The 24,340-nt window shown below is 42.5% G+C and overlaps 1 protein-coding gene across 1 annotated transcript; it reads right to left on the bottom strand.

The window, feature by feature from the left end:
• Window positions 1–918: 918 nt before the first annotated feature.
• On the bottom strand, window positions 919–3,901 carry pcdh20 (protocadherin 20). The gene is made up of 2 exons (XM_083760195.1): window positions 3,785–3,901; window positions 919–3,594 (listed from the first exon to the last, which is right to left on the bottom strand). The coding sequence occupies exons 1-2, from the start codon at window positions 3,830–3,832 to the stop codon at window positions 979–981; spliced, it is 2,664 nt and encodes an 887-aa protein (XP_083616321.1). The 5' UTR covers window positions 3,833–3,901; the 3' UTR covers window positions 919–978.
• Between the last annotated feature and the right edge of the window lie 20,439 nt (window positions 3,902–24,340).

The raw sequence follows: 24,340 nt of genomic DNA, 5'->3' as shown, positions 1-24,340 counted from the left end.
CATGGGAATAAATGTGTTCATATAGTATATAGCCTACTGTACCTACAGTTTGTTGTACATTAGTACATACAACAGGACTGCTGACAAAATTGCAGTACAGTTTAACTTGAAATGCAACGACATATATCTTCCGAACATGACTGGAATATAATATTATTGTTTCACAGAGCTAAATACTGGCTCTCTAGTATTTCATTATAAAAAAAAGCCCCCCAAACCCTTTGCATTAAATTCGTTTTTCATACCTCCACTATTCAAATGGTATTTCTCATGGGTGACAGTCTTAGTAGACGCATAATAGTGAAATGTATTTCAGCTGAAACCAGGTTCAGAATAACGTCAAAGAGCTCCTAAGACTTCTGTTTATCTGCGTCAGTGTACTGTACGGTCTGCACAGTAACATCTTATACCTCATCCTTGTAATGATACTAGATCCCAAAGATTTGTTTTGTATGTATATTATTAATCTAAGGTTTGGGAGGTTTGGTCATTATTATGGGGGCCCATTATTGACACCGCCTGCATGGTCTGGAGCCCACTTACTGTATGGGGTAATAATACTGCCCTGCCCCAAGTTAAGATATACTGTACTGCCCTGCACAACATGTTCTGGTGAAAATGTCTTCAATTCCATTCTGTAAAGACCCATGCAAGTGTCACAAGTGTATCACAAATAAACGTTATGTTAAATTAATCTTTTTTTTCTCCTCCTTTTACATGGTAATGGTTTTATATAAATTTATAAAACATTTCATACAATATTTACAAAATACCTCATACTGAGATATCTTCATCAAGTTGCTCTTAGCACAATGCATGGATGCAATATAGGCTGTTCATACTCATCGCAATGAGTTGTTGTAAACATTAATGTAAACAGTGCTAGTGTGTGTGTGTGTGTGTGTGTGTGTGTGTGTCTGTGCGTGCGTGCGTGCGTGCGTGCGTTTGTGCGTGCGTGCCATATTGAGATATTGAGTGTCAGATGCTTGAGATCTGCCTGAGCTTCCTGTCCACAACTTCATCACTATTCATTTTTAAGGGTATTTCCACCTCCAGTCTTTTCTTCCTGTGTCTTTGTGCCCGGCTACAACAGATGTAAGACGTCAATGCGATGACTATGAACAACAGCCCCAGACACGTGGCCGAGAGAGCGACCAGCACAGGCTGGCAGTGGGTCAGCTCGTAGCTCTCAGGCCCCTCCGTCTGCCCCACGTACCACGGCTTCTCCTCCACCTCCATGTCAGACTCTCTGCTCAGCAGGCTCTGGATGTAACTCTCGTTGCTGACGGTCTCGTTAACAAAGAGGTTGACCATAACGGTTGAATGCAGGGGTTCCGGTTGCCCGTGGTCACTGACCTTAACCAGGAGGCTATAGAGCCCTCTGTTACTGAGCTCTCTCTTCAGCGTGATGTTGCCGGTTTCCGGGTCGATGTCGAACGACCCCGGCTCGCCCTGGCCCTTCCTGTTGATGATGCTGTAGGCGATGACGGCGTTCATGCCCGTGTCCTTGTCCACGGCGTACACCTCCGTGACGGACGTCCCGGGCAGCGTGCTGGGCAGCACCAACATGTACGACTGGTTGGACTGAGGAAACAGAACAATGGGTGGGTTGTCGTTCACGTCCAGCAGCAGAACGGTCACCATGGCGACGCAGGAGAGAGGAGGCTCGCCGCCGTCGGCCGCCTCCACCCAGAGCGTGTAGGTCCCCTGCTGCTCGCGGTCCAGCGGCGTCTTGGCCCTCAGCGCGCCGCGGCCGGTGTCTATCATGAAGACGTCGCTGCCGTTGAGGATGGAGAGGGCCACCCAGCCGTTCTCCCCGGCGTCGGGGTCCGTCACGGACAGGACCCCGATCTCTCCGAACCCGGGGAAGTTCTCCGGCACGAAGAAGGTGAAGTCCTTGTCGATGAAACGTGGACTGTTGTCGTTGCGGTCCCGCACCGTCAGCACCACGGTGGCGATGGCCTCCTTCCTGGGCGTCCCGCGGTCCGCCGCCCTCACCATGAAGCGGTACGTCTCCTTTTCCTCCCGGTCCAGCGACGTGGCCACGGACAGGACGCCGCTCACGCCGTCCAGCAAAAACACGCCCGGCGGCGCGTCCCTCCCCAGGTGGTAGGTGACTTCCCCGCGTCGTCCGCTGTCACGGTCCGTGGCGCGCAACTGGGCTAGAAAGGTGTTCGGGGCGTTGTTCTCCTCTATAGATACTTCCACCAGAGACTGCTGAAACATCGGTGCGTTATCGTTTTCGTCCAGCACCTGGACCTTAACGGAGAGCCTCGTGTCCAGCCCGTTCCTGGCCACCACGGTCAGCTCGTACTCCTGTGTCTGCTCGTAATCCAACGGCTCGGTGGTCTCCAGGAGGTATTCGTTCTTGAACAGCTTGTAAGGGGTTAACCTGAAAGGGCCGGGGCCTTCCAGATGACAGTCAACCTTCTGTTTGACGTCCGTGTTTTTCACAGTGAAAAAGGCTATGGGAGAAAAGGCCAGCTCCGACTCCTTCATCAACACCGTGCCGTCTTTCTCCACCGCGATGTAGCGCGGCGTGACCACGGGGGGGCCCGTGACCACTCTGATGACGTGAACGGTAACCGTGGCGACGGCGGGGATACAACCGGGGCCGTTGGCGAGCACGGTGAGCTTGTAGAACTTGCTGGTCGTCGAGTCTGTTTTTCCCACAAGCTTAATCGATCCTGTGACTCTGTCCAAATGGAACAGACTCCTGGCGTCCCTTGGCACGCGTTCACTGTAAGCATAGTTGATCTGGGCATTAGCGCCGAGGTCGGGGTCAAAAGCATGCAGGCGAGCCAAATGTGCTCCTCTGGTAGCGTTGCCAAGGAGAGTGACATTAATCTGTGACTCTGTGAACTGGGGGCAGTTGTCGTTCACGTCGGTGATCAGTATCTTCAGGGTGGCCGTTCCCAGGAGCGGGGGGGTCCCGCCGTCCTCCGCGATGATGTCGGTGACGTACTCGGCCCGCGTCTCTCTGTCCAGCGCCTCCATCACGATGAGGAAAGGCGTCAACTCGCCTCCCTCGTTCTCCTCCACGTCCAGCGTGAACACGCCAAAGTCATTGACCAGCCAGTACGTCTGCACGCCGTGATGCCCCACATCGGGGTCCACGGCAGACTGCTCCACCGCGTAGCGGGCGTACGGGGGCGCGTTCTCTGGGACCGACACGCAGATCTCCTCCACGGGGAACCGCGGCCTGTTGTCGTTCACGTCCTCAATGGAGATCTTGACTTTGACGAGCTGAAAGTACTGCTGAGGCAACACGAACACGTCCAGCGAGAGGACGCATCCCTGATGCTTGGAGGTGTCGGGACACAGGGTCTCCCTGTCGATCTCCATGTCAGACGTCTGGAGCTCCCCTGTCGTGCTGCTTAGGTTCACATACTGCTCACTGACCTTCTTTTGAGGCAGGCTGAACACAAAGGGGGGGTCGGCGGTGAAATCCAAATGTAAGTCTTTTCCGATGGCCCCTATGAGTGTCCCCCGGGGTAATCCCTCTTTTAGCTTATAGATGAGCTCCTTTGCTTGGTTGAAATGTGCTAAACAGAAAGGAGGGTTGGTGCAAAGCAAGAGGACGCACATCAAACCCTGGAAGAGAAAGGGCATTATTAAAGATACATTTAGTAAAGGAGTTCAACAGTATAATGGAAGATTGGTAAACATATAGATGAGAACTGCAAAGTTAATGCATTTAATACTTTAACATTCATATCTATGAAGTATTTTTAAAACAAGGCAGCCTAATGTTTTCCTCTAAGTTTGAGCTGTTCAGACTTACCCATGCAGTGCCTCTCTTTCTAAGGCCGGGGGCTTTGATTTTGAACATGTTTGTGTTCTTGTCCAGTGTTTGTTTCTATAGCAAAGACAGCGAAGTCTTAAGTCGCTCAGGCATTGTGAGTGCTGAGCAGGGCAGACCTCTGCTGAGTGCTTTGCCTTATTGCCATTTGAACTGAACCAGTCATTCATCCCAGCGCTGGCTCATGGACACTCCCACCATATGCAAATCAGTCCCCTTGTGCTAGCCAATGAGAGTCGGAGGCCTTTGGAAAAGCATTTATAATTCTCAGCTTACTTATTACATGGTGTGGCAGTACAGTACACACCACAGCACACATCTTGACTCGTCCATTCTGGAAGTCACAAATAAAACATAAAGCCTGCTTGATAAATGACATGACAGATGAAGGGTGGAGGGGTAATATAGGCTACAGACAGACAGACAGACAGACAGACAGACAGACAGACAGACAGACAGACAGACAGACAGACAGACAGACAGACAGACAGACAGACAGACAGACAGACAGACGTCTGTCTGTCTGTCTAAACGTTAGTACCTTTGCATAACTCAAACTGCTCAAATATTTACAAAGGAGAATGATTAAATATTTTTCAATGCTTCCCAATGCATTGAGGTGATCTTACTGTACGTACAGTAGCATTGCAAGTGCTACTGTACAGTCTGACTCTCTGGATTTGAGCATTTAAATAAATCTACCCTCTAATCTCCATGTGTTCTAAATGCAAGGCCAGCTGTTTGCTGGGATTGAAAGCATACTGCTCCGAGAGAACGTCTGATTGAAGTTCTCTGCAGAAGAGGACGATTGAGACAGTGATGTACGCACGCACACAGTAACACACACACGCACGCACGCACACAGTAACACACACACACACACGCACGCACGCACGCGCGCACACAGAGAGACAGATAAAGAGTTCTGTCATTACACCAGCTTCATAAAGCTTTAATGTTTTACATTAGAGTTCATTCACACTTTAATGTCGTTTAAATGTGTTATTCAGTTAGACTGTAAAGGTAATTGATAATATGGCTGGGACATACACATCTTTTAAAGGACATGGTCTTATGAGGTACTTGTACACTATCATATGCATAATCATATTGATTTAGCCCAGACACTTTTACTATTCGGAGGCATTAGCCTTAAACATCAGTCTGTGAGCGTTTATGGGAGTTTTATGGAGTCTGATCTGGGACCATTTATCATACAAGGTTTCTGTCAGCGTGGTGGTGGCGATGAGCCAGGGGGTGGTAGAGTGTGGGGAAAGTGGTAATTCACAAAATCAGAGACACTTTTAGAAATACCCTGCGGTTCTGATGTGATTGGATAACTTCTGAGAACATCAAGATGATTAAGGAAGGTGTTTTATTTACTCTAGGTTGTGTGCATGCTGTGCTGTGAAGGTGCATGCATGTGTGTGCTTAAAGACCAGTCCATTAGGGTTGGCAAAAGGGCCTTTCTGTGTGGAGTTGGCATGTTCTCCCCGTGTCCCCTATGGGCTAGGGCAGGGGTTCTCAATTGATTGATTGATTGTGTAGCTGTCCCCGCAATTTGGATATTTTGTCATATTTGATTTTATTACTTGCCTTTCTGAAAAATGTATGATATGATATTCAGATTTTACGGGGGCCAGTTTTGAATTGCAGCCGTCCGTAGGTGCCCTTTGAGAGCGGTTTTGAAGGAGTCAAGGGATTCACATGTCTTAATGACTGTTGGTAGGGCGTTCCACATTTCGGTGGCATAGGAGCGAAATTAATTTAATCCCTTGTTTGTGCCGAATCTGGGTTGTACATGGTTTGTTAAATTGTTACACTCCCTCTAGCCTGACCTAAGCAGAGACATTTCTGGTCTAGAGGGGCGGGTCGCGCCTCAGAAATGCGCGCACCCTGATTGGATCTTATCGATCTGTCCGTCACCCCCGGCCCCTCCTCTCCCCCCTAGTGCAGCGCTACGTCACATCATTTAGAGCGACGCCCACCCGGAAGGGTTGACTCCCACTTTTAGACTGGTTCAGCCCACGGCTTTTTCCAGGCTTTCATCTTTCGCGCAGACGAAATGAAAGCCTGGGTATCGAGGCTACACTCCCTCTGGTGTTGTGCGTGTGGACTTCATTAACATTAAGGAAGTATTTAGACAGGTACATGGGTACCGGTATCTTGGTGGTGTATCGAATCTTGTGGACCAGACCCATTGCAAGATGCTGTACTCTGTCGTCGACCCTAAGCCATTCCAGCCTGTCAAAATGGGCAGGGGTGAGGTGGGTTCGGGGGGTGAGGCCAAGTAGGAGCCTGATCAGTTTGTTTTGGGAAGTCTGGAGCCTTTCTGCAGTGCATTCCTTTGTTTGTTGACAACAGTCTACAGTCGAACAGGAGTCACGGGACAGGCTTTAAAGTTTAAACTTCTTAAAAGATCAACAAGGCAAGTCATTACTTTTGCTAATACTAAAATTACGATTGTCATAAAGGTTTTTACTAGCAGCTGCTGTTATCTGGTAACTATATATTAGCTAATCGTGGCTAGACAGCTAAACTAACATGGTCAGCTTGAAAGATTGGTAAAGATTAGCCCTTAAACATGACTGTCATGATTATCATTGATTATTATATCGTGATAGTTTTTTTGGCGAAATATTAAGTAGTTCCGGTCATTTTGTGGGGGGCACAGGGGGCCACGCATTAAAAGTAAATTAATTCACAAAACTAGCGTAATTTGTATTGTTGACCCATTTCTATATAGTGCAACTTTCGTTCATTCAACTTTCGTTCACACAGAACTATGTTTTTTGTGTCCATATCACTACGCCCAAAATATAGTTCCATGTGATAGAGGGGTCAAAGTTGAATGAAAGTTGATTACTACAATGACCATAATGCTTTGCTGCACTCACCCCACCTTGTGGCGAGGGGGGAGGGCTGTCTTACTGGGACATGTAGTCCAGGAAGGAAGTGAGACCATGCAGTGTCCATGACATCACAGACACTTTGAAATACTAACATATTTAAAAACACACATTACCCCCATATTCTATCCTATTTTTTCCTGAAATTACGTCCGTGTGCCCAGAATAGAGATGTTGGGATTCATGTGGTTAATTAATTTAGTAATCAAAGTAAAAAACATCAAGTTTGTTATTCATCTCTTCCCATTGTCCTGCATCAAGGTTCAAGAGTTCAAGGTTTCTTTATTTTGTCTCCCAAGGAAGAAATTTGCTTTGGACCCCAAGGGCCCGCTCTGCAGCATACAGATACAATACAATACAATACAATACAATACAATGCAATACAATACAATACAATACAATACAATACAATACAATACAATACAATACAATACAATACAAGACAATACAATACAATACAATACAAGACAAGACAAGACAAGACAAGACAAGACAATACAAGACAAGACAAGACAAGACAAGACAAGACAAGACAAGACAAGACAAGACAAGACAAGACAAGACAAGACAAGACAAGACAAGACAAGACAACAAAGGCACACAGTGACCCGTACAACATTAAAAAACCACACACCAACATATACCTAGTGCAAAAACATCACCTCATAACCTTCGACCCCTACCCTGTCTGCATCAAAGTGTATCCAGCTGTAGGTGATGGTCTTCAGCACATTTAATAACTAAATCACACCATGAAATAAAAGTGATCCCAAGCTAGCTGCCCCATTATCTAATAGTAATATTTGTGACTCTTTTAGCTCATAGCTGCCATCTATCTGCCTGCTTGGAAACAGACACAGACAGTGTGACGCTGTCCTTAGATGGGCACGTCGTTTCTATTCTAAAAGCCTGTTGTTAAAGTGCTTTCACCCTTTCTTTCTATGACCTTATGGTCGGGTGAAGTCCCAAGGTGTGTGTCGTGGGGATTTACAACGAGGCCACACATGGATACACTGGATTACCAGTGACCTTTAGTAGTGTACTCTGCTGCTCTTGCAGGCTCTTGTTCTGTACCTCTTTTCATTGCTTTGGTTATTTTAATGTTGCATCAAGGGTGCCATCATGGTCATTCTCTAGCTCTGGTCCATATCCTTACTGCTGTTGCTGACGTTGCAAACCCTTTCTGACCTGAGATCAGATTCTAAAAATGTCTTCTACATCCTGACAGTTTTCTGAAAAAGCTATGTTTCTATATGTCAGTGGTTCTTCGATTTTTCGAAAATAGCAGACCTACAAGCTCGTAGCGCGCCACTCGGTGGCGCGCTATGAGCTTGTAGATCTGCTATTTTTCAATAGCTAAAGCATAACATAATGCCCAGAATGGGTTAAGGCTCTGCCACTCTTTGCTTCTAGCCCTCGAATGAAACGTAGACAAGCCTTTCCTCCTCGGAAATAAAAAAAAAGGTTTTACCTACTCACCAATACAAAGGCGGTTTGTGTAATTAGAAAGCCTACTTTCCTTAGTGGACGCACTCTGAGCCCCCCAACCACATGTATAAAATGCACGTTTTGACCAGAAAGTGATTGTTTTTCCACCGGAAAATAAATACTTTTCGTTACTCCACTGTGCCCTCTACCGATACTGCCAAGAGAAAAATCTCATTAGAGAACAACGTTTTCTTTCCGAAGGAAAAATAAATCCCTTTTTCTGGGTGTGTGGTGGTGGGGGGGCTCAGACTGCGTTCACTAAGGAAAGTAGGCTTTCTAATTAATTACACAAACCGCATTTGTTTTGGTAAGTAGGTCAAACGTTTTTTTTTTATGCTACAGACGAGAGGCTGGTCTGCAGCGTAGGAAGAGAACAGTTCCATAGCTCTAAATGTGACGGCATTAGAGCTATGGACCAGAGCTACATAATTCTCTTAAGTTAAAAGTGCTGGAAGTTAGTCGGGGAGATCGGATAGACCACGCGTTATTTGAGTTTTGTTTTGTAGTGTTGTGTTCAATTCAAGTTTTATTGAATCTTGTAATGAAATTGTCATATTGGTGAAGATCTGCATGTTTTTTTCATTCAGTACTGTGCACACTCAAGGGTTGGATTGGGGGTGAGTCCCTGTGACATACTAGCGTCATGTCCAGGGGGTGTACTTGTACATCAAGCTGCCTCACGCTACAGAAACAGGAGATAGGCTCCTGCCCCTATGTGCACACATCTGTGGGTTGGGAAGGCAACGTGTTGAAGATTCCATGCGCGGCCAAAGGAAGCCATGACTCCCGACGTCTTTCCGGCTTTTTAGACAGCTGGTGGATGGAAAAGAAGCTCCACCCGGCCCACACGCAGCAGGTTGCGGCTTCGGCCAGATTCCCGGAAAAGTTTGCCCAAGCGGCAACCTGCCGCGTGGGTGGAGCTTCTTTTCCATCCACCAGCTGTCTAACAAGCCGGAAAGATGTTGCGAGTCATGGCTTCCTTTGGCCGTGCATGGAATCTTAGATCATGTGCCCATGCTGAAAGTTGGCGAAGTCATCTTCGTCACCGCCATGAGACCCTCCACCATACGCAGTATGTACTTACAGTAGATGTGCCCAGGCTGAAAGTTGGGGAAGTCATCTTCGTCACCGCCATGAGGCCCTCCACCATCAGCAGTAAAAGACCCCACACACCCCCATAACAGACTCTTCGTATTGCTGCCCTCAGGAAAGCGTTATCGAAGCATCAAAGCCAGCACAACCAGGCTCAAGAGCAGTTTTCTTCCCCAGGCTGTAAGACTGCTAAACAAATGAACAATGCACTTTATTCATGTATTAAAGGTATATTCAGTGATTTCACTTAATTCAAATATCACTTATTTTTTTGTTTTGTTGTGATAGTCCTCCCTACTATAGAGTGTGCTGGCCATATAAGGAGTTCCTCCCTGTCCCCAGTTAACCCCTGGGGGTCAAAAAACCTTAGGTTTCATTTTTGACTCTCTATCCTGATTGGACGAAAGGCTGGGTCCCACAGCCAAAAACGAAACCTAAGGTTTTTTGAGTGAAATCACTGAATATACCTTTAAGGCCTTGTGTGCTGTCTGTGTTCCTTTTAAAACCTTTTAAAACCCTTTACATGGGTTTTATCTGAGTTGTTTTTAACCTTTTAAATAACCTTTTAAATGGGGTTGCACTGTTATTTATGTTTTATTGTGCATTGTGGAGCACCCCCAACCTAAGTTTTTCACAATGCTGTACTTGTACATCTGTGTGACAATAAAACTCTTGAATCTTGAGTATGTACTCCAGTAATAAGCGGAAGCTGTAAAAGAAAAACAACACAATAATATTCAATAAAATCATTAGTATGTACTAGTCATAATTTCTCTTTCCAGAGAATTTTGAGCTAAATTGGCTTTAGAAGAAACTGAGGTACGTACAAAGGCTGAAAAGAAATTATTGGTACACTTAAAAAGAAAACGCTTACATCTGAACTTCTTAATACAAAATTATTGAATACAGTACTGGTTTCACGTACAGTATGAACGATTTAACCAACTGTGCACACTACGATATCAAATATATTGCCAGTAAGAGTGTTGTTCTTATTTGTAGAACAAAGGAGGACAAAAGTCAAACATTTCCTGATTTTAAACTATCTTTTAACACTCTTGGTGTCTGTAGAGAACAGTTGACAGATGATAATGATATACACAGACAGTGTCTGTAGGATGTATGCTCAGGCGAACACCCTCGCACGCAAGTTCACTATGTGTTCAGAAGCACTGAAGATTACTCTATTTAGAGCTTACTGTACACCACTCTACACTGCCCACTTGTGGTCAAGCTACAAAAAAGCAAGTATTCAGAAACTTCAAGTAGTGTATAATGATGCCATGAGAATTGTACTCAAAAAGCCTAGATGGTGCAGTGACCCTAACCCTAGATGGTGCAGTGACCCTAACCCTAGATGGTGCAGTGACCCTAACCCTAGATGGTGCAGTGACCCTAACCCTAGATGGTGCAGTGACCCTAACCCTAGATGGTGCAGTGACCCTAACCCTAGATGGTGCAGTGACCCTAACCCTAGATGGTGCAGTGACCCTAACCTAGATGGTGCAGTGACCCTAACCCTAGATGGTGCAGTGACCCTAACCCTAGATGGTGCAGTGACCCTAACCCTAGATGGTGCAGTGACCCTAACCCTAGATGGTGCAGTGACCCTAACCCTAGATGGTGCAGTGACCCTAACCCTAGATGGTGCAGTGACCCTAACCCTAGATGGTGCAGTGACCCTAACCCTAGATGGTGCAGTGACCCTAACCCTAGATGGTGCAGTGACCCTAACCCTAGATGGTGCAGTGACCCTAACCCTAGATGGTGCAGTGACCCTAACCCTAGATGGTGCAGTGACCCTAACCCTAGATGGTGCAGTGACCCTAACCCTAGATGGTGCAGTGACCCTAACCCTAGATGGTGCAGTGACCCTAACCCTAGATGGTGCAGTGCAAGTGAAATGTTTGTGGCTGCAAGAGTCAATACTTTTCAAGCTGTTCTCCGGAACTTAATGCATAGATTCATGTGTCGATTGGATGAGTCTGTGAATAGCATCATCGTCAGTATGAATAACCCTTGGATGAGTCTGTGAATAGCATCATCGTCAGTATAAATAACCCTTGGATGAGTCTGTGAATAGCATCATCGTCAGTATTAATAACCCTTGGATGAGTCTGTGAATAGCATCATCGTCAGTATAAATAACCCTTGGATGAGTCTGTGAATAGCATCATCGTCAGTATAAATAACCCTTGGATGAGTCTGTGAATAGCATCATCGTCAGTATTAATAACCCTTGGATGAGTCTGTGAATAGCATCATCGTCAGTATTTATTAATAACCCTGTCAAAAGCTGCACTAGACATTGGCTTAAAATACTTTATTTATAACTGTCACAAATGCCTGTCTAACATGTACATTTGGACTGTTTTTTATTGGATGTATATTGTATTTTGTGTTTTGTATGTTTCTATATGTCTGCAATAAAGGCATTCATGCATGCATTCATACATGCATTCATTCATATTTTGGCATTCCATTATGATCCAGACACCACTCAACTAAATGTCCCAATTAAATACAAGTGGAATGATTGGAACATTGTTGAGATGCCCCTACGTAGGCAGTTGCTCATTGTTTTAATGAAACTGAGCAATAAGGAAGATAATATGCAAAACCTTGCCTTTAGATTTAATATCAGCAAACAAAACGCAAGTATTGTTTTAAATTCCTGGATTGACTACATGTTCGACATATTAGGCGAATTACCAATTTGGCCTCACAGAGATGTCATTGCCAGAATACAAATCAGACTATACCCATCAACGTTTACAGAATACAAATCAGACTATACCCATCAACGTTTACAGAATACAAATCAGACTATACCCATCAACGTTTACAGAATACAAATCAGACTATACCCATCAACGTTTACAGAATACAAATCAGACTATACCCATCAACGTTTACAGAATACAAATCAGACTATACCCATCAACGTTTACAGAATACAAATCAGACTATACCCATCAACGTTTACAGAATACAAATCAGACTATACCCATCAACGTTTACAGAATACAAATCAGACTATACCCATCAACGTTTACAGAATACAAATCAGACTATATACCCATCAACGTTTACAGAATACAAATCAGACTATACCCATCAACGTTTACAGAATACAAATCAGACTATAGCCTACCTATCAACGTTTACAGAATACAAATCAGACTATACCCATCAACGTTTACAGAATACAAATCAGACTATCACTATACCCATCAACGTTTGCAATATTAGATTGCACAGAACTGGAAATTGAAAGACCAACCTCATTGGCAATTCAGAGAAAAAAAGCTACTCAAATTAACAAAAGCACCAACAAATCAATCAAATCAAATCTCTTCACTTTACTGGTTGTTTGTCCGACAAGGAGATAGTCAGACGGTGTGGTATCATCCAACTCCTCAAGCAGCTGATTGAGACTGGTTATTTGGCATAATGGTTGATAAGGTGTTTCTAATAGAGGAAGACCTGACCACATTAGGACTGCAGTTAAATATGCCACCCGTTGCCAGGTCTAAGAGCCCAAATTAATGCCAGCTGGAGAAGTGCTCACAGCAAAGCGCATTGCAAAGCAGCAGGTACATGTAGAGAGAGGGCCATTGCTAAAGAAGTTCAAAAATGTGTCCGGCAGAATTCCCAATACTAGGATGGGAAATCTAATTTGGTATGTCGTCTGTCGTGAGCATGTTGTCAAACTTCCAGCCTCACATTCTTAAACAGTAAGGTCTTTTTTTTTTTTTTTTTTGTTTTATTCATCTTGTATTAAAAAAAAACTGACATGTTGTTAAACCTGTGGTGAATAATGTTTTTAAGTCTCATCTTATTCGCATGAGAGGTGCCTTCCTCCAATCATGATGGAGTGGGAGCGGGCCTTGGTGCACGTCCCCCCCCCCCCCCCCCCCACTGTAGATTGTGTGCACATCTTGTTACCGGGGTGGACCGGGGGGGATTTCCAACCCCTTTTGGTGTTTTAAGCATGTTATAATTTAGCTATTGAAAAATAGCAGATCTACAAGCTCATAGCGCACTGAGTGCCACACTATGAACTTGTAGGTCTGCTATTTTTTAAGAATCGTGAAAATGTACCTAAAATCTTTGAATATATCACACATATATATATATATATATATATATATATATATATATATATATATATATATATTGTTACAGAGTGAACATTTTAACTCAAATCTTTGCTTCTGGGGGAGGTCCCTGGAACAACATAGGCTATTTCCAGATGGGGGTCGGCGGCCAATTACGTTACGTTTTTGGGGTCCTTGATATGAAATATTGAGAACCGCTGATATAGAAACATGAGGTTTTTCAGAAAACTGTCAGGATTTTGAAGACATTTTTTAAAATTTGACGTCCGGCCTAAATGGGTTAAGGTGGAAGCAAATCTGGCTTAAAGGGACACTTCACCCTTTTTGCAAAAAAATATATGTTAATGACGTTTAGAAGCTTTAGATCACTTTCCTGGGGGTATTTATGTGTGTAATATGTGGTTTTAGTTATTTTAGATTGTAGCAGTGAGCCTGTTGTCTCTGATGTCATGGACACTGGTCTCACTACCTTCCTGGACTACAATTCCCATAATTCTTTGGTGCACTGCTCCTCCTTGTGGATAGGGGGAGAGCTGTCTTACTGAGACAACATGTAGTCCAGGAAGGAAGTGAGCCCAGTGTCCATGACATCAGAGACAACAGGCTCACTGCTACAATCTAAAATATCTAAAACCACATATTACACACATAAAGATCTCCAGGAAAGTGTTCTAAAGCTTCTAAACATCATTAACATATATTTTTTTGCAAAAAGGGTGAAGTGTCCCTTTAACATAACAGGTCCAATAAGGAAAAGAATGGGAGATTTAGTTTCAACAAAAGAGTGACGCTGTGGTAAATGGATGCTCAGTGGTCATGGCAACAACAAGAGACATCATTCCGTCTGTTCAAGGTTGGCCCAAGAATGTCCATTTGTAAAACTCTCCTGAAATGGAATGCACGAGAACATTGCTCTTTGCATTTCAGCCGACGGTTCATCTCAGAATATCTAGGTGAAAGGACATAAACGAGAACGGATGAACGGAATTTCAATTTAATTTTGTATTTGGTGAAGACAGCTATTTTCTAAGGGTTTTTCATTAGTTCCCAAATGTCAAGGATAATGGCAGCACGTGCATCCATCTGTCATTGTGCCTGTGTCTGTGTCTGTGCCTGTGTCTGTCCGCAGAACAAAAAGAGTGACATACTGTACTTATAGTCTTTTTCTTTTGTATCATTTGCTCCTCTGACTGTGTGAGATGAGGCTGGCAAATCTCAGTCCAGATATCCAAGCAGATGTCCTGTTAACCTTGCTCCATTTTAATCAGTACTGCTAAAATAGATAGATAGATAGAGATTTTATTAAAGTGTCCTACATCATAAGATGCCCAGCCCGCACAGGCTTACAAGACAGTAAGACACTCACAAAATGGTATAGTGATACGTACATATACACAAATAGACAGTTACTCATGGATACATGGTTCTCCAACGTAACTGCCATGCCTTCTCTATGAATTCTCCAACAAACAAAAACTTCATTACTGAACAACCAATTTAACATAAAACACTCAGACATCCAAAACAGATCTGGGTTCTTATCCTGATTTTTTTCAAATAAAAAGTTTCTTAAATCATGATATGCTGTAGTGGACAATAGAAAACAAAATGAAACTCATCCTCTACAACTCCCAGGTCACAGAGAGCACACAGTCGCTGCTCCTCAGGAATGCCAGTATATCTGCCCACCCCAACTGCCAGAGGTAAAGCATGATAGCTGGGAGACGAGACAATGATGTAGCTTTGAAATGAGATGGATATGACCACAGAAAGATATAGGGCCTAACATCTGCATGGGCCCAAACCTAATACCGAATATAGGAAACAGTTGGCCGGAAACCGAATATCCGAATATGATTAATATTATTGTAGCCGCAGGCAAAGTTGAGCCTCAAGGGCCACCGTAGACTGGCTGCCCTGTCACTTCCTGAGTATGTAAAGGCCCTGCAGTCTAACAAACAGGTTGCTTGGTGTTGGCTGTGGGTCCTGAGACCTGGCTCTCCTGTTTGTTTTATCTTTTCTCTACTTTTGGTGAGTAACACAGTGAATTGATGTAATTTAGATAATTGTACTAAATAAGTATTTTAATTATTTATTTTGTTACTACTACCTTAACCAGGGTGAGCTCATGTGCCAGAGGGGAGAAAGATATGAATGAACACAAACACTCTAGGTATAAAACATAATTAAATTGTTCTTGCAATGATTTCTTTGTTTATGGTGTACTAAATGTCTGTCGTTTCCACTTCCTTAGATGTCACCACTGCTGTTTTGTTTAGATTGATTTTGTCTGAAATGTCTTTATTAGGCACAATCCCTTGAGATGAACCATCTCGTTTTCAAGGGGGTCAAAGGGCAATTCACAAAATACACTTCATACATAAAGACACTTTTTACAAACAATTCAACCAGACAAAACAAAACAAGACAAAACAATACAATTCCTATAAACAAGAAACAAACAACAACAAAACAAAAAACAACAAAACAAAAACTGCAACAAAACAACATTTCACCTAACATGGACATAACGTAGACATAACACATGGATCATTGCATCATGGATCTGCTACAGTGATGATTAGTGAAAACATGAACAGGTAGTCTCCAGATGAGAGGACAGCACAGTTTTAAACAAATGAAAAGATGTTATTGAACGATTATGGACAGTATAGATTGTTCCAGTCACAAGGAGATTTTAGCATTTGATTGTATTATTTGAGCCATTTATTTTTGTTTTAGAAATTAATTCCATTGCATCTACATTAATATATATTAATAATAAATGAATGTTGCTATCGCAACATTGTTCTGAGCTAACTTAAATAAACTTTTATATGCTTGGGGGGGGGAACTCATGTCTCAATCTCATTGGCATGATGGGAAACCCAATTTACAGAGTCATTGTATTTCCTTGATATCAATATCAAGGTGGTGTAGTAAATTATTTGCCCACCAGGTTACATTATATATCTTTTTTCCTACCATTGCTATCATGGCCGTACCGTAAAGCTACCTGATTTATGGCAAAATAAATGGTTATGGCAAAACATAACTTGACTTAAATAATAATCACTATTATGGGTCCATAAAACATTTATTCAGCTCTTTTGAATGCATTAATTGCATACACTATTCAGTGATATCTTTTCTGTCTATTCGGGCCGAAACCGAATAGGCCGAAAATGCATTTATTTTGCCATTTTCTGCCGAATATTCGGTGCATCACTAGTGTCCATCCATGCAGTGTGTGTGTCCGTCTGTGAACAGCTAACCTTTGCCCTGCATTTTTCACATCTGAGCTTTATAGCGCCACCAGGAGGCTGACTTATGTAATACAGATTTTATCCAAATTTCATGCAAATCGGTACACAATTTGGGCTATATCTTGCGCCACCCCTTAACCCTTATCCCTAAACTTATTTGCATTCTTTTTTACTATTTAAAAAAAACTTTTTAAAACCATATAATTCTGATTTTATCCAAATATCACGCAAGTCGGTACACATGATCCATTTATTGAAAACACGACATACATTAATCTTTATAACATTGCTACTAAGATTAAAGAATATGATCTAATATATATTATACCGGTATATTTATATATTATAGAAGTCTATATTATGATCTAATATACTGCAACTTTCCCCGTGTTTCTTCACTAGTCCGATCCAGAAGAACACAGTTTGCCGGCCACTGCTACAGAGCTGACAATGAGGTTATATCTTCTCTTCTTCTCTGGAGTCCTGCCTCAAAGCAGACCAGAGGTAGAAAACTGTCGTTCCCTGATGTCATCGCTATAGGGACACATGCTTCAGTATAGGCAGGAACTGGGGATGGCAATGAAGGACCGGGAAGTCTGGCGTGGCATTGTGAAATCCATGATCTCGACCGCAGTCGAAAAATGATTAATGATGATTAACATTACCCTGTTATACAACCACCAGAGGACACATTATTGCAAAAAAACAAGAAACAAACTCATATTATATTACTCCTACACTTTTTGTCCAAACATCACAAATGCTTCTTTCCTGGAAGAGACCTGAGGGCACTTTTTCTAGTTTGTAATGTGTTGCATGCCTAAAATAAAGCAATAAGCCACGAGAGGTCACCAGGTATTTTATAATGGCTGGGAGGCGTAGGCAGACCCGACGCGCATACCGGGTAAGCTGGGGCCTCGAGTGGCTTATTGCTTTTATAAAACGGTTACAAACGTATAGCAATATTAACCAAAAGTAGCTACGCTTTGCGCCACCAGAGCGAGCCACACACTTCCTTGTTTTGCTCGGCAAGCAGACTATGTGTCTTTATGGGGCTTTACGGGGCTGCCTGGAGCCACACATTCACAGTCATTTACAACGTCACGTGGCGGTAACTAGCCAATCAGAATCAAGTATTGGGACTAACCGTTTTAGAATAGCAGATCTACACTTCACCAGGTGACACTGTGCCGTACGAAAATGTATAAATTAGGCTTTACTTTAGAAACTGCCTGTTTCTGCACACAGACAAAATAATATTTCAGCAATTTCATCACAAATCCTATAGCGTCCCTATTCAAGGGGAACATTCAGCCAAAATAGCAGATCTACAGCCCCACAGCGCATTGCGTTGCGACATATTGTAATGCCTGTTTTTGCCAAAGATATTTAGAGCGAAAACAGACTTGGAAGAGTCCATTCATCTGGCTGGAGTCTCATTTTACTTATCGTGGTGTCAATTTTCCATTCAAGTTTTCACACGCAATACTTTTTCCTAAGAAAGAATATATTTCCAGGCAATTACTGTATGTCAGCGTTGTCACGTTCAGCAGCTTTTCAAACCTCAGATCTTTTGTGTTTCACTGCTTTCCATAAAAGCAATGGGGAGTTCAATCCACCTCTACTTTCAAACAACGACAGAACAGTTGTAGGCAATTTGTGCATTATACAGCTAATTACAATATTCTACAGTGTATTATACCATAATACATGCTTTCATAAACTACACTCAAACACTTAACAAAAAAAAAAAGTTTTACCTAACCCATTTACACCTGGGAACGATTACAAATGTACGTCTTCTAAATCCTTCCAGTTTTCTGAAAAACCTATGTTTCTATGTCAGTGGTTCTCAACCTATTTCATGTCAAGGACCCCCAGAAATATCTGTATTTGCCCGCTGACCCCCATCTGAAAATATGTTGTTCCAGGGACCCCCCTATAGAAGTAAAGTTTTGAGTTAAAAACGTTGGCTCTGAAAGAATATATATTCAAAGATTTGCGCCACATTTTCACGATTTTTCAAAAATAGCAGACCTACAATCTCGTAGCGCGGCTACGAGATTGTAGGTCTGCTATTTTTTAATAGCTAAAGTATAACATTAATGCTTGAAACACCAACAGGGGATCCTGCCCAGAATGGATTAAGAACAGACATGTCGCACTTGAACACACAGTTAGTCAACTGGCTGATGATGGACTATACTGCAGTTTGTATCTTATCACAACTCTACAGTAGATACGGCCGCTCGTTAGCGTTGCCCAGGCAATAGAACCAGAAAGTGTGAGGACAGGTTGCATTTAACCCGTTTTGGGCGAGGACCCTTTTGGTGTTTTAAACATTATGTTATAATTTAGCTATTGAAAAATAGCAGATCTACAAGCTCTATAGTGTGCTCATAGCGAGGTTTTTGAAAAATCTTGAAAATGTGGCTCAAATCTTTGAATGTATATTCTTTCAGAGTGAACATTTTGAACTCAAATCTTTGCTTCTGAGGGGTTCCTGGAACAACATATTTTCAGATGGGGGTCAGCGGCATATCATGTTTGGGGGTCCTTGACATGAAATATTGAGCACAAACTGTCAGGATTTAGAATACCTTTTTTTGGTCAGGCCTAAATGGGTTAATAAATGCCAGAAAAATAAACCACCAAAAGAGGAGGATTTCTTTGACAAGTCAATTGTAAAAAAATAAAAAAAAATAACTGGAATGAATACATGGTAACCCAAAAACATTACTCTTGGTACGCTCACTGATAATAGGAAAGGTTTGGAAAAGTTCCATGAATGGCCCAGAGTTATAATATAAAGTGTCTGCAGAGTTGTCTCTTATTGGATAACCAAAAGGTAGGCCTATATAGCTTGCCTGTTTAATTCACTAAAAGGCTGTGCACCCAAAAGAAGAAAAAAATATGTTGCAATTTAAATTCTGTTCAACAGCACCAATGCGGAAATTACAATACAATTGTTGGTTTCCACAAGGCAGAAATTCTCATTCAATCTTTATGTAACACGACCTGGGAGCGAACCGAGAGAGGAGTCATGGACACAAGGGTCATGGAATATATTGCTTTGTGGCCGTGTAGACAATACCTTGTTGCTGTATTCTTGCTCGTATACATGATTGAATCTATTAGCATATAGACATTCCCTCTTGACAAGGTCTTAGTGCCTGTTGTTACAAGGATTGGCACATACTACCACATACCATAGATAATGTAAGTGTGTATACTAGGGCAGTTCCCTGAACATCCCTCAACTCGCTTTTTATTTTATATTCCTTTCCCTGAATATCACTTTCTCACTATGTGCATTCTAGTGCATCACAAGGTTCAAGTTCAAGGTTTCTTGTCTCCCAAGAGAGAAATTTGCCTTGGACCCCAAGGACCCGCCCTGCAGCATACAGATACAATACAATACAAATCAATACAATACAATACAATACAATACAATACAATACAATACAATACAATACAACAAAGGCACACAGTGACCCGTACAACATTAAAAAACCACAGCCAACATACCTAGTGCAGAAGAGGAATTAAGAACATCACCTCATAACCTTTGACCCCTACCCTGTCTGCCCTCTGCAAGGACTCTGTTAAGGAGTGTGATTGACAGAGGGACAAAGGAATGCTTGTACCTCTGTCAATCAAGATTCAAGACTTTATTGCCATGTCAACAGAGTTGATTGGAATTTGTTTCAGTGCACTAAAAACATACATGTACGATACATACACATATTCACATCACATAATCAGACAGAACACGATACAAAAGTACAGACATCATATGAGGGGGACCAATAAATAAGAAGAACGCAAAACGTTACAATCCATGTTGAATAAATAAATAGCAAATTCATCACAGTTCATCGTTTTACAAAGCAGCTTCACGCTGTAAAGCGTGAGTGAAAAGAGGGTCAACATTCAGGAGGCGAACAGCCTCGGGATAAGTGCTGCTCCTTAACAGAGTCCTTCACCCCTCCCTGCAGCTGCAACCTGCGCTCTCAGGGAGGACTTGATAAGATTGTATTCTTTCGCAGCGTGTATGAGAGAACGTTGCCATGTTGGTCTAACTCTAGACTCTAGAGAAACACTCAAAAGTCTCAAATTACTGAGACTGTTTCTAATTGTCACCCTCCTCCAGTGTTTTTGCAGTGTCACTGCCATCTACTGGTTGGACTAATAAACACCCAACAACTTCCATGTAATAAATATCACATGCCCTCTGTTTCTTGACTATGGATCTGAATCATTCTGAACCCAATTGGCTGCAGACGTGTTTGTTTTTGGTTGGCCCCCCATCTGACAATTCATCTTTGATGAATTGAAAATGGTGGGCCCTATTGTAAACGAGTGTAATGCTTTATGGTGTCGTCCACACAGTTTTTTGTATTGAGTTGTACTTGAAATGTACTGTAATTATGCAAACTGTTAATAAATCAATCAATCAATCAATCAAAAGCATGATTTCACTGAACTGAACTGAGGTAAAAGATCACAGATCTTCGGGAAAGTTAACCAATCCTAAATGTCACCAATTTGACTCTGTTTTGACCTATAGTGGCCAACAACGAAGTAAGTAGGACAATTAAAGTTGTGTAATTTCTATACAGGCATTGATTGGCAGGTGATTGGCGTCAAATGGTATTAAATATCTTATTATTTTATATACAGATTGAAACGTGTCCCGCTAGGACTACCTTATGTTATCCTTTTAATCCATTCTGACCTGAGATCAGATTCTAAAAATGTCTTGTAAATCCTGACAGTTTTCTGAAAAAGCTATGTTTCTATGTCGGTCGTTCTTCGATTTTTCAAAAAATAGCAGACCTACAAGCTCGTAGCGCGCCACTCGTTGGTGATGGAGGAGGGGGAGAGAGCCAATTTCATTCACGCAAAACGTGAACATGCTGATCTATGTGGTGTTGCTACAACAGGCAAGTTCATAACGCACTGCATAAACCTCTGTCGTCCATATGCAAGCACCGTGGCCTGTTTGTCTTATGTCATTTTTAAATGATTGGATGCTTGCTTGCTTTTGTCACGGAGACCATTAATAAGGTGACAAATATTGAACCATCCTCACATGGTATTATGTGTGCAGCAACTCAACAATTCAGGACCAAGCTCTTCTGCAGTTAGAATCTACTCACTTCCTCATGTCCTTTGATTCACCTTTATCACATCTCTATCTCAGTGACACATCACTCTATCTTCTTCATTCCACTTCCTCTCCCTTTCTTAATTTCTTCCCTCGCGCCTCTTTTTCTCCCTGTTTTTCTCACTTCCCATCTTGTCAAATGCTGAAGATGCACCGTGGCGATGGTGTGAGAGAGCTCACCTGGACAGAGATTAGCCTTGCCCCTGTACTCGGGGAGAGAGAGAGAGAGAGAGACAGAGAGAGAGACAGAGAGAGAGACAGAGACAGAGACAGAGACAGAGACAGAGACAGACAGACAGCGATTAGACAGAGACAGAGACAAAGAAAAAGAGATACTGTAGACTAGAGAAACAAAGAGAAAGAGAGAGGGGGATATATAACAGGCATAAAATGCACAAAGAGCATCAGACAGATGGACAGATGGCTGACAGTATTCTGAAACCTCTGTTGCTGTGCGAGCATGCCTTTGTGCTCCAGCCCGCGCGTATTGGAGACATCATTAGGAACAGGTGCTGAGGCAGAATGTAATGCCCCTCACAGCTGCAGCCAAGGAGATTACTAGCAGGGCTTCCCAGTAATGAAGTTTCTATCGATTGGCCCACCCCAGATTCTTGTTTTCTGCCTGCTAACAGTTTGACTCTTAAAGCCCCAATTCAGGATTATTTTCTTTCTGTTTTTTTTTTTAACGAGAATGTCAATTATAGTATACGCTGTGAGGCACCTTCAAGGGATGGACTTGCTGATGGAAATTAATCTAGTAACCCCCCTATAGACCACAACAACTGGAAGTACAAGTCTATTGTGCTTCTCATGTTAACAGACAACACAGATGTACAGAAAATGCACTGTAGCTTCAGAATACATGAAAAATATATTCAAACTGTGTGTTCTTGATTATATTTCATTGGTCCTTAATTGTATCTACAGATTCATTTCATGTAAACAACTCTTCAAATCTGAAGACATTTTCATTATGAAAATGAAGTGAAATTGCAACAGGTGACATTTCACATGTTGTGACTCATGATGTGACTCGTCGAGTAGAAATGACAGATTCAGATGTCCCATAGTGAGAACATTACGTTTTGTAAAATCACTGATTTATTAAAATGTTATAACAATAATAACTTTATTTATATAGCACGTTTCAATACAGAAGTTACAAACCAAGTGAAACTAAACACAATTTAAAATGCTGCAAAATAGAAATAGAGATTTAACAACTTAGAGATCTAACAGAGCTAAAACTGATAAAAAAGAATCAGACCCATCTGAAGTGAGTGGTGCAACACCCTAAACAATAGGGACACAGTCAGGGACACGGCCATGGGACGGACATTAATGACACATTCACATGTGTTTCCAGTTCAAATCTGCCGCTGAGCAAAACAAACAAAGCTGTGGGGAAATTAACTGGAACGAGAAACAACAGGTCAGGTATCCATGTTGATTTTGACGGCACGTTTTGATGTAGTTTTTGTAGGAGGTCGGACTTATATGGGCAGTTCCCCTGAGAACATGGGACTACAATGCACAGAGCATATATACAGTAAGACAAACAATACCAAGGCCATCTCCACTTTACTTCCCGTGTCTGTGTGATGTAGGTGGCTGCTTGCCTACCAGACCAGAAGTAGGTTGTGAGTCCATTCATTTCAATGAGAAGAGACATGGCTTCAGACCCATTCTTTAGCATCATGGTCACTGAACTAAATATTGGACCCATTATTCACAAGCTGTTCCTTGGAGTGGCTGCATCACTTGTATAGTAAGAGTTGCTTTACAAGAATGCTTTTGTGACACACACACAAAAATATTATGTTTAAGAAGAGATTTAAAAGATAAGAGATCTGGTCGAATACTCTAGGCTAGGGTATATGCATTCCATATTTTCTGGGGCACAAACTGAAAAGGTTCGTTCAGTTTGCTCGTGTAGGCTAGTGGGGCAGGAGATCAACAAGATGTGGAGCAAGACCCTTTTGTGCCCTAAAAGTTAATAAAAGGATTTAAAAAAAATCTATTCTAAAAGCAACTGGAATCCAGTGGAGATTATCCAGGACTGGGGTGACGTGGTCCCAATTCCCTGGTGTTAATCATGCCCTAGCTCTGGTCCATAGCGTCAAGGACAAGTCTAGAGCTAGTCATGCCCCTGGTAATTATACCGAAGAAGACTATTATATGAGCTAGGTCTTTTTCTATTCCTGCTTTACCTCTCTATATACCGTCTGGGCACACTTTAGCGGACAGCCTCAGACAGAAGAAGCTGTCTTTTTACGTAATTTCCGAGTTTTTAGACAGCTGGTGGATGGAAAAGAGAGCGTTTCTGGGAATCTGTCCGTCGCGTCAGTCAGCTGCGAGGTTGGAGCTTCTTTTCCATACCCCTAGGGTAGGTACCCTCACATGTTCTCCCCGTGTCCCCTAGGATAGGTACCCTCACATGTTCTCCCCGTGTCCCCTAAGGTAGGTACCCTCACATGTTCTCCCTGTGTCCC

Source organism: Protomyctophum parallelum (assembly GCF_964188405.1).
Source record: "Protomyctophum parallelum genome assembly, chromosome: 2".
NCBI classification, from domain to species: domain Eukaryota; kingdom Metazoa; phylum Chordata; class Actinopteri; order Myctophiformes; family Myctophidae; genus Protomyctophum; species Protomyctophum parallelum.
The sequence above is the reverse complement of the archived record's forward strand: the minus strand, read 5'-3'. Positions and strand labels throughout refer to the sequence as shown.

Bases quoted from the DNA above. Each gene is read 5' to 3' on its own strand.
- pcdh20 (XM_083760195.1), bottom strand. From the start codon at position 3,832: ATGTTCAAAATCAAAGCCCCCGGCCTTAGAAAGAGAGGCACTGCATGG. The intron at 3,595-3,784 runs GTAAGTCTGAAC...TTTCTCTTCCAG, and splicing joins GAAAGAGAGGCACTGCATGG to GGTTTGATGTGCGTCCTCTT.